A 10,442-nucleotide genomic window follows, 5' to 3' on the forward strand; every position below is an offset into this window, starting at 1 on the left:
TAAAGGCAGTTGTTGAGGGGTAGATGGAAATGACATATTCGTGTCAACAAAGACAGGCAGCAGTAAATAAACTATCATACGAATGTGTACCAGTTTTGGCAATGACTGTTCTCAACAGTGAACCGCTTACAAGCGACATGATTTATGACGTGGAAAGACTTAGAAAATAATTGTCTTTGCTCAATTGTTAAAAAGACGTCAGCGCAAATTCGACACGCTATGGCAGCGGCCATGTTTTCGGATGTTGATTTTGTGATACGTTTGATATCGATATTGGTGATAGTCCAAACATTTTTAGCACAGGAAAATTGGTTTGATAAGGCAGGGGTGGAAACTAGACTTTGATAAATAAGTTTGTGGAAGCTCTTGCCTCGCGAAGATGACCAGGATTTGGAAAAAAGAGGATGCAAATAATACCTAAGTGATTCATCCGAGTGGGCATGCAGTTAACATGGGAGGTTATGAAAAAAAGGGGGTGCGCACCTAAATTGCAGCCCCGATCCCTCTCTGGATACTGCAGCTCCCTTTAATCTTTCTTCCATAATATATTCGGTACAACTGATTCAGATTGCCTCTGTTATTTCCGTCATAATGATTTGATGATTTGTGTTATGTTTGTCTCTGCCCATATGGATTTGTCTTCGTTATTGCGCTTATTTGTTAAGCCCCTCCAGAACCCATCCGTGATGCTTCTTCCCGTTGCCTTTCAGAAAACCCATTGGACCAAAGGAAACTATATCTTTCGAGTTTGAGATCACCCCCCGGAGTCGCGGCCTGCGAGAAGTTGGAGCGTCCTTCTCCTCGGATCATCTCGGTGGTATTGACGGATCATTCGAGTTCAGAGTTATCTAACTTGATCCCCTTGAAGTCAAGGTCACCCATCATAGTTCATCATGGTTTAGTTTTGCCACAACAATGGAGTTATTTCTTCGTCGGATTCGCAATTTTGTCTTAAAATACGTTGACAACGAAACCGAGGACAATACTTTTCGGACTAAAATTTCAGATGGCCATACGTAGCCACAAAAGTAACGTCGGGGGGGGGGGGGGAGACGTCCGATCAAAGTTTTGAACAGCTAACATATGATATAAGTTGTAGCAGGATCACTCGGGGTACATGGGATTTGATGCGTCCCGCGTTAGGTTTTATACCATGAGCCGGAATCCACGTGCAGCCTGTATTGTTCGTGGTGGGGTATAAGAGATTTATGCTCCCGCTGAGAAATGTATAAGCTTCCAAGGCGGGTTACACGGTATTTTATCAAGATCACGTGGACCAATTAGATCTCGTCATGCTGACATGGAGGTATGATAACCCTCTTAAAGTATCATCTCTGGCAATGCACTCATAAAGCCTATTAAACAAACCCAAAGGCAGGAATACCCCCAGTTACACGTGACGTATATACGTCTCTGAGTAATTACATTTCTTCACACGCTACCATTGTACAACTACCATTTAGGGCTCGTGTGTGGCGAAATCTAATGACGCCAAAATTTGGACAATATGGTAAGCATCGTTATGGAATTTGTCTGTGCTTGGAATGAACGTTCGATGTTACTTTAATAGTCTGGTGCAAAACATACGAAGTGCTAACACCATCAATGAGAAAAGTGATTTTTTTATATTTTTGGTAAGAGTTAACTCCATTGAAAGAAAGTTCAAAACGTTCGAATTCCACTGACTTCTATTACGGAATCCTAGAAGGGCATTGTCGTCAATGTAATAATGTCCCTTCGGAGATTCCATGGTTATAACCAATACATCCGACGAACAAATGATTAAATTGTAAAGTATAGACTATATGTCGACCATGTCATGTTTTGTTGGTTAAACTGTAGGATTCTGTAGTCACATAACGGTAGCAGCTTCTCTCATGTAGAACACAGGGCACTGGAGTGACTGGGCTCCAGGCTAACAGCGCTTTACTTGCCGCGCGAACCAACAGTGGAACCAGTTTAGGACACTGGATTTCTCCAGCTTTACAAATGCCAAATCCAAACATGCTTGAGAAATCAGCACGTGTTATTGTCCAGTGACATTTGTCAGATTACAGAGTACGATACCTGTCTTTGAAATCCGAATGCTTTCATTTTGTTCACGCTATTGCTGTTCATTCGTGTCTTTTCGTATGTTTCCGTTACAAGTACCTTATTCATTCGTGAATTGACGTGTCTTTCCATTGCAAGTAACTTACTCATTCGTGATATTTCGTTGACTGTTATTTGTCCATAGGACATAAAATCGTAGTTCTTTTTTTAAAAGATACGATAAGATGCGAAAGACGACTAACCTTACCTATTCCATTCACCACAACTCGCAATCATTTTTCCTAAATCCATTCGTGTCACTTCGGAACAAACCAAAAACATAACGGAAAGTTGCGAGTGGTGACGAATGGCTTGGTTGAGGGATGTGGCTACTATATCTAGGATTCCATATTAACGTATATATTTTACATGTTCCACGTCAACCATCAGTTCACGTCATACCTTCACCGTGGTTGTTTGAGGAAATACAACTAGACCAGAATTAATGGAATATTTCGCCGGATGCCTCATTGTAGGTTCTGAACATCCCGGTTTTGAGTACGTTGTCATTTTGTAAAAATGAAATTTCAAGTCATAATATCTCATTTTGAAGTATCATAAAAAAAAACACATTTTGCGTTCCTCAAATGTTAGCACCTGAGAAATGTTCCGTTAAATTGAAACGGTCTTATTATTCCCGGTTATGATCTCAACATATTTCAATTCATCAGTCATTCCCAAAGTGATATTTACATGCAATGAACAACCAAGGTTAGAACAATTTTTGTGGCCTACCCCATGGAAAAAACGTGTTCATCGCGTTCAGTCACGTAACAGACATCGTAGCTACAGACAAGCGATTAGCAGTAATGCTGATTTGTTGATTTGTAAGGGAGTCTATATTTAGATATCATTTAGACACCCTGTTTATTGAAAACATATTCTACTTCCAGGATTACATGATTTTGGGTGTGGATAAAGTGTTCCGGGTTGGTAGGGCTTGAAACAACTAGACTTACGGAAGGCTCCTTTCCGATTATTAAAATTGATTTGATTAATTTTTCATATATTTTTAAATAATTTAAGATGACATTTACATCTTTGATAATTCATTTACCTCAATTTCATTTCCGAAATCTATATGTTGCGAAATCCCAAAACAATCAGTGGTTCTTCAAATGAAACATTTTAATACACGAAAAACACAACAGATGTACGGGAGCTATTTAATAAAAATAACTTTCTTCGTACATTGAGGATAAGAAATCCAAACATGCTCTTTAAAATTATTTGTAAATTGAGAGTAGGAATTTACACTTGATCAAAGTCGGCGTGGCCTTAATGCCGGAAGTGATGTAGTCAGACTTGGGCACGATCAAACATGGCAGCTACAAACGCGAATGTGAAATGTCTTTGAAAGACCGCGTATCTCGATGTGTGATTGTCGGTATAAAAGTTTGTTGAGAACATGGTTTGTGTATGAACAGAAACAATATGTGTCAATTGCAATGGTTACTGGGAAAACAGATGTCCATCCACGTGAGCTTACTTTAACCTGTACCCAGGACATTCACCGTTAATACTTCACGGGCGTGTATGCAGGCCCGTGAAGTAGTGACGATGCGTGTCATTGGTAGCGCTTCGTTAGAGAACTGTATTCTATAGTTTTTCTCAGGAGCCGTACGTGGTACTTTCCTGACAATAAAAACGCGCACAATACGCATTCAAACTAAAAACGCAAAACAGTTAAATGTATAAATACTTTGACTAGTTCGCGCCATATTCACTGATCACATAGATGCTGCTTTTTTTTAAAATTTTAAAGCTGCAACAATTTCCGATTGAATTTAAGCACAGCGGATGATCTCTTTGTTAAGGTTGCAATCTATGAATTGAAGGTGAGGTGAGGTGAAATTGGGTTTAACGTCGCGTCCAAGATTATTGCACTTATATAGCCACGTGCATGCACGTGTATGTGTGTGTGTGGCTGCTTGTACTAGTACGGACTGATGCCGATTTATAGTTGCTAGCTCACTGAGATACCATGTCGCAGTTTAACATGAATACCCAACTCAGACTCCGAGCCGACCAGTCCTTGTTTTAGCCCCTTAATGCCGAGCGCCAGACAGGGTAACAACAAGTACAATCTTTTAACGTCTTTTTGTATGACGCGGCCCGGGATCGAACCCTGGACCTTCCGCTCTCCGGGCGGACGCTCTACCACAAGACCACGGAGGCGGTCTATGAATTGAAAATGCACATTAGTCGGTATTATGATGTGTTATATGTTCCACTGCCAGGTCCAGTTTTGTGAATGTAAGAAGTATCTTGATGTTAGAATGTTAGACATCCAACGTAGATCTGCTCAATTTACTGCCATGTTAACATGTCTGTTTTTTAAGAATTTATGTATACTGTTTCTGGAATAAAATCGTTGTGATTTCTTTTATTCGTGTGTGTTCGAGTGCATGAACAACGGATAGTTCCAGAACAAAGGTGCAAAGGTTCTACAGTCAGATGATGCGACTGCCAATGCCGTGAATGTGATCGGGGCGAGTCTAAGACTCGAATCCACAATGAACAACTGGTCGGTACACTCTTCTTATTCTACTGCCTGCAGGGGCGGTCGGGTAGCCTAGTAGTTAAAGCGTTCGCTCATGACACCGAAGACCCTGGTTCGATTCCCCACATTGGTACAATGTGTGAAGCCCATTTCAGGTGTCCCCCGCCGTGATATTGCTGGAATATTGCTAAAGTCGCCATAAAACCGCACTCACTCACTCTTCTACCTGGATGGTATATCAGACAGCACTTCGGTAGGGATATTAGTTCGTATAACATGATGGGACAATTCATGACGTGTTACGATATGTTTCACACACAAAAACAAGCAGCCACCTGATTTGAGTAAGTTTAAACAGTGGCATGTCAGTTTGATTTGGGAGGAACGTTCGATGTGATGCAGGTCTTACAACTTTTGTGAAACAAGCACGTTTATTGTGTCTGAGAAGCATAAAACACTCATTGTGGATCTAGGAGTTCCAGGTTTTGGTGGTGACTGAAAGGGAGACAACTCTGCTCAGCGAGATATGGCGCCTAAGACCACAGGGACACCCTTGGCCAATGTTGAAGCATACTGAGAAGATGCACGCTACATACGTGCCCCTTGTGGCACGGGTAGCCCAGTCGTCTAAGGCGCCGCGATTTGCTGTGCGGAGTTGCGTCCCTTGGGCACGCCAGAAACCTATGATTATGGGTTCGAATCCCGGTTCGCCCCGATTAGGTTTCAAGGTTTGTCAGCACCATACCCGTGCCCGTGGGTTTGTGCACCGAAGTGGTAAACATCTAAGACCTGCGTCACTTCGGGCTTTCCTCCCACGTCAAGCTGACACATCGCAATATATTTGAAATATTGTTAATAGCGGCGTTGAACCCAACACACTCACTCACAAGTGTATGTCATCTTCAACGTCCTAATATCCCGGTTGGGACAGTATTGTTCAACCAAGCAGTCATGCAAGAAATCTAGGCGTGAACATTGATTTAACATTCAATTTAGGAAACCATGTGAATAACATCTGCGAAAGTGCATAGCATCATGTTTTCGTTCTTTCGTTTGTTGTTTAACGCCGCACTCAGCAGTATTCCAGCTATATGACGGCGGTCTGTAAATAAGGTTGACACAATTTTATGGATAACAACTTCTTTAATACTGTAAAAAGCGACGTTTCGGTGTAGATCCTTATACCGTTGTCAAGTTGTTAAGGATCTATACCGAAACGTCGCTTTTTACAGTATCATAGATGTTGTTATCCATTAAATTGTTTTTACCTTGTCATCCGTCAGCTTCTAAGTAATGCCTATCAAGCAATTTGGTCTGTAAATAATCAAGTCTGTTCCAGACAATCCAGTTATTGACATCATGAGCATCCATCCTCGCAATTGGGATACGATGACATGCATCAACCACGTCAGCGAGCCTGACCACCCGATCCCGTTAGTCGCCCCTTCCGACAAGCATAGTCGCCTTTTACGGCAAGCATGGGTTGCTGAAGACCTATTCTACCCCGGATCTTCACGGGTCGCATTCCATCATATAGGATAAGGAATATCAGACAGATCAGTAGATATGTGGACAAAGACTCTGTCTAGTGCTTAGTCCCTGCATTTGTCACTTCAAACTTGACTCTTGCAACAAACTCATGCATGGCATTCAGCAACATCATCTGGACAAGATACAGCGTGTGCAGTATACAGCGTCCATGTCGAATGCGCCACCACATAACACTGGTCTTCATTGGCTGCCAGTGAGACAGAGAATCATGGTCAGGCTGCTGGTATTTGTCTACAAATCATTCCATGGTCTGGCTCCAAGAACCAGGAACAAGAACCTACAAGAACTTACAAAGTTTTACCACCATGAACAGGCATTACGGGCATGCCAACAACAGATGGTGGCGCCATCTTCTCCACAACGTGTGGAAACAGAACTCTCAGCAGAGCTGGCGCTTCTCTATGGAATGAACTTCCGGTGCTTGTCAGGCGATCCGAGGATGTCAGCAATTTCAGGTCAACACTCAAGACCATCTTCTCTAAAAGAGCCCGGGATTGTATCGAAAAAATAAAGTGTCACGAAAATTCTTTAAAAAATAATAAAAAATAATGATGCTTCAGACTGTTGAAAAAAAGAAATTGCCTGCCACAAAAATATCGTTACTTTGTTGCAAGGTGTTTCTTTCAAATTAATTCAGGCCCATAGTTTTAAATTAGAAAAATATCTGCTTTTGTGCTGTAGCTGAAACTGAAGAAATATCAAATCTCGACACAAAACCAAAAAACACACCGAGAAAACAAATATCAAATGGTCGATTTGTACACCTAGATGAGGACCGAAACTAGGTCAAGCCGCATTCCGCTTGTGATGAACCTGCACGTAGGCACTATTTCCCTGTCATTATTGCGATACTGTGACCTTTCTAACAAATGTCATGCATTCCAGGATTTGAATATACTAGAAACTAAAACTGAACAACTGACAAAATATCGAGAATTTTAAGAACAACTTAACGAATAGTGATATGTTGTTTAAACTTTAAAGTTGCTGTTTAAAGTTGTTTAAACTATTACAAACTACAAAATGATGTTCAGAATGTTATATCAACACTGACAATCATTGTTATGCATAAAGTTGTACGTTTTCTTATCAACACAGACACATTTAGAAGAAAAAAATAACACTGGTTCGAATGCATTATTCGTCCACTAGTTGTTTAACAATGATTATAATTGTGTCACATTGTTTCTGTTGAGGTTCGGTAGAGGCTCATTGTATTGTATTTTGTCAGTGATTAGTTGTCAGGAATGTCGTTCTATTTAAGGTAAGCAGTCGTCAGGAAGTTACTATATTTAGATGCTGGAGTGGTGTGGTGATTTCCGGAAACGGCGAGACTCGTCCAGAATTGTATAGAGTCTTTCCAGAAAGGTCTAGAAAGTTCTGGAAGCTAGGTAGACGGTATATAAGTGGACAATAGCATGCCTCTCTCATCTCTCACACATTTCGTCTCTCATGCTTTTCATCGCTTCGGTACCAGTTTTCATGTGAGGATCGCTCATCATTCCCGAATTTCCATCTCGGAAGCTTGACCACTATCGCCGCTGGGTGAATATACATTAGATATTGCCGCAAGCCAGGGCGTGGAAACCTCGTCCCCGAATGCTTTTGCGAATGTCAAGTTACAACCTTTTTGTGCTTCGGCTAATAAGGAGATAGCTGTTGTAGACCAGTCATCAAAGTCTGTTGTTGTGAACCAGGAGTACATACCTTTTGTAAGTAAAGGTTTCGTGTCGGCTTAAGCCTATTGCCGTTTTGGAGAACACTGGTGCACTTCAAACTCTGATTTTGGTTGGTATTTTGCCTATTTCGGAGGAGTCATCAGCGAACTCTGAGGTTTTGTTGGAGGCTTATGTGGTTTTATCAGTACACCATGGAAAGGCAAGTGGTGCAATCATTTTTGAGTATAATAGTTTTTTAATAATATGAAAACAGATTCTGATTTTTTTGATTTTTTCCACTTTCATACACACATCCACACAGCAGAATAGAAAACAAAACTGAAGTTAAAAAGCATGACATACAGCTCAAGGTATTTAAAGCACATAGCTTTTGTCTTCAAACAGTATACGATGTGATGCCCTAAGTTTTTGCTATTGAAGGCAGGAGCTAATGTAGTCGTCAAAGTGCAGTACATTACGCCAACCTCCATGGTTTGACAAGGATTGCGCAAAGCTTAGATCAGAGAAGAATATGCTGCTTGTGATTCAAATCGACGAAAGTACTTAAATTGCAAACCATCATATCAGACGATATTGTCCGGTAAAACGTGAATATACTCTATTTGATGAGACATAAGATATCAAGGAAGCGGCTAAGAAAGCAGACTGCAAATTATTCTGGAGCACTTTTAAGCATTATATGTCTGAATCTAGTGTGACCGATGTAACTCCTCAGCAGTGGTTTGATTACTTTAAGGAACGATTACGTTGTAAAGATAAGTGTCATTGTCTAGCTTCGATACAATAGTATATAATTATGTTGATTCTCACGTCTGCAAAATAGTTTTCCTTCTCAAAGGAGATATTGTCTTGTGACTTTACTGATGAAAAAGATTTGGTGCTAGAGTGTAGCAATGATTTAAAATGGAACAAGGCAGCGGGTGAAGACGGTATTCATCATGGAGTTTTTAAATCCTCAGGTGCTTTGTTTGTGCGTTCGTGAACACCTGGTGTCACCACTATTTGATTCATGCTCATGATAGAGTCGGAATCGTACAATCAACTTTGTTTTTGGCGGAGATTTCTTATGAATATGGAACGGTTTTTGTCGCTTATTATTTGAGAGACTTTTTGATAAGGTATTAGATTTGGGTATATTCCCTGTTGTATGGAACATTGGTGATCGTTCCTTTGTTTAAATCCCAGAAAGTGAATAAACGATCCAACTACAGAGAAATGTCTCTCTTAAATATCATGGGTTAACTATATACAAACATTTTTGAAAACCGTGTGTGGAACTAAATTACTTAGTGAAGAACAAGGACGGCTTAGGCCCGACTATTCTACAACTGACACTATCTTTTACATTACCACTTTCTAAATGGCATTGTGTATTCATAGTTTTCGACAATGGGAGCCGTGCCAATTAACACTTGTCAGAGGGGTACACAAAGTACGTGATCTAGACTAAAAGTTGTCGGACTTTCATTTTTTATGGAAGCCTCGATGGCTGAGTGGGTTAGATGGCTGACTTTGTGTGCTGACGATCAGGTGCCTCACTCTGAGAGTGTACACCTGTCGCTGACCTGGAACGCCTTGAACGTGGTCGATCGTTCGTACTGAGTTTGTTGGTTGTTCCATAGTCTGCTAATCACAGTCTGTGAAACATTAGACCTGTGTTTGAACCTGAGAAATATTTAAAATATAATGATAAATCCCTCCTTTAAGTTTAGAATGTCTTCACATTGTTTACAAATGCAACATGTTTGGAAGAACAAAGACTATTCAAATAGTATTTGTACTTATTGTCAATCTGGGTCTATCGGAAGACGAGTTTCATATCTTGTTAATCATTATGATGTACAATTTACTTAACTCAATCACTCCGGATCTTCACGGGTCGATTAACTATGAAAGAGTTGTGTGTTTTGGCCTTCCTTTGAGTAGTATATGAAGGCGTTCCTTACAATATTCTCCCGTAAAGCAGGTTGGTCGGCCTAACGAGGGTTTAGTATGTGGTTCTTTATGCTCCTCATGGAACCGAGACGGGTAAAAGCTCTACATTCGGTTTTTTTCTTAAATTTAGGTTGCAATGCTTCATATATCTCCACTTGGACAAAGATCAATCATCACCCATTAATTTACAACTATATAAGATGTGACTCTGCTTTGAGCGTATGTTAAGCATTTTATGATGACGAAGTCGACGTCATTAATGAAAATACGGTTGATGTACATGAAGCTATTGAACAAACGCAACAACATGTACCTGATGACTTTTTGGTCATGGAGTCTTGAATACGCACCGATGTTATAATGTATAGTCCTACACCATTTCCACAGTCGAGCCTCCTCTTTTCAGGAAGATTTCAAAAAGCGGCATACGACTCTTGCTCAAAAGTTAATAGATTTCAAGGCCTTAGTAAAGCTTTCAGCTTTTTCAGCACATCTTTTTATGTTTTTACTTGCCTTTGCATGTGTTTGTGATGGGTGCCACCACTGGGACAGGATATGCTCCTCTTTTCGCGAAATCTGTTATTACTAAATAATTGATAGTGATTCATAATCGCATGATTCTGATTATGAAAATGGTCTTGTCGTTTTTATTTAGACGTTAGCTACTTTATCACATGCATTGT

The 10,442-nt window shown here is 40.4% G+C and overlaps 1 protein-coding gene across 2 annotated transcripts in view; it reads left to right on the forward strand.

Annotated features, from left to right (window-relative positions):
- The window catches only part of LOC124135421 (hemocyte protein-glutamine gamma-glutamyltransferase-like), a 28,857-nt gene extending 24,377 nt beyond the window's left edge, over positions 1-4,480 (forward strand). Inside the window, exon 15 of one of the 2 annotated variants that reach the window (XM_046500776.2) lies at positions 711-4,480. In XM_046500776.2, the coding sequence (XP_046356732.2) occupies positions 711-852 (142 nt within the window). In that variant the 3' untranslated portion in view covers positions 853-4,480. The remainder of the gene's footprint in view (positions 1-710) is intronic. The other variant, XM_046500864.2, reaches the window with a different exon arrangement.
- Positions 4,481-10,442: the final 5,962 nt, after the last annotated feature.

This window comes from Haliotis rufescens, unplaced genomic scaffold (genome assembly GCF_023055435.1).
Source record: "Haliotis rufescens isolate VD_foot unplaced genomic scaffold, xgHalRufe1.0.p SCAF_17, whole genome shotgun sequence".
Taxonomy (NCBI): domain Eukaryota; kingdom Metazoa; phylum Mollusca; class Gastropoda; order Lepetellida; family Haliotidae; genus Haliotis; species Haliotis rufescens.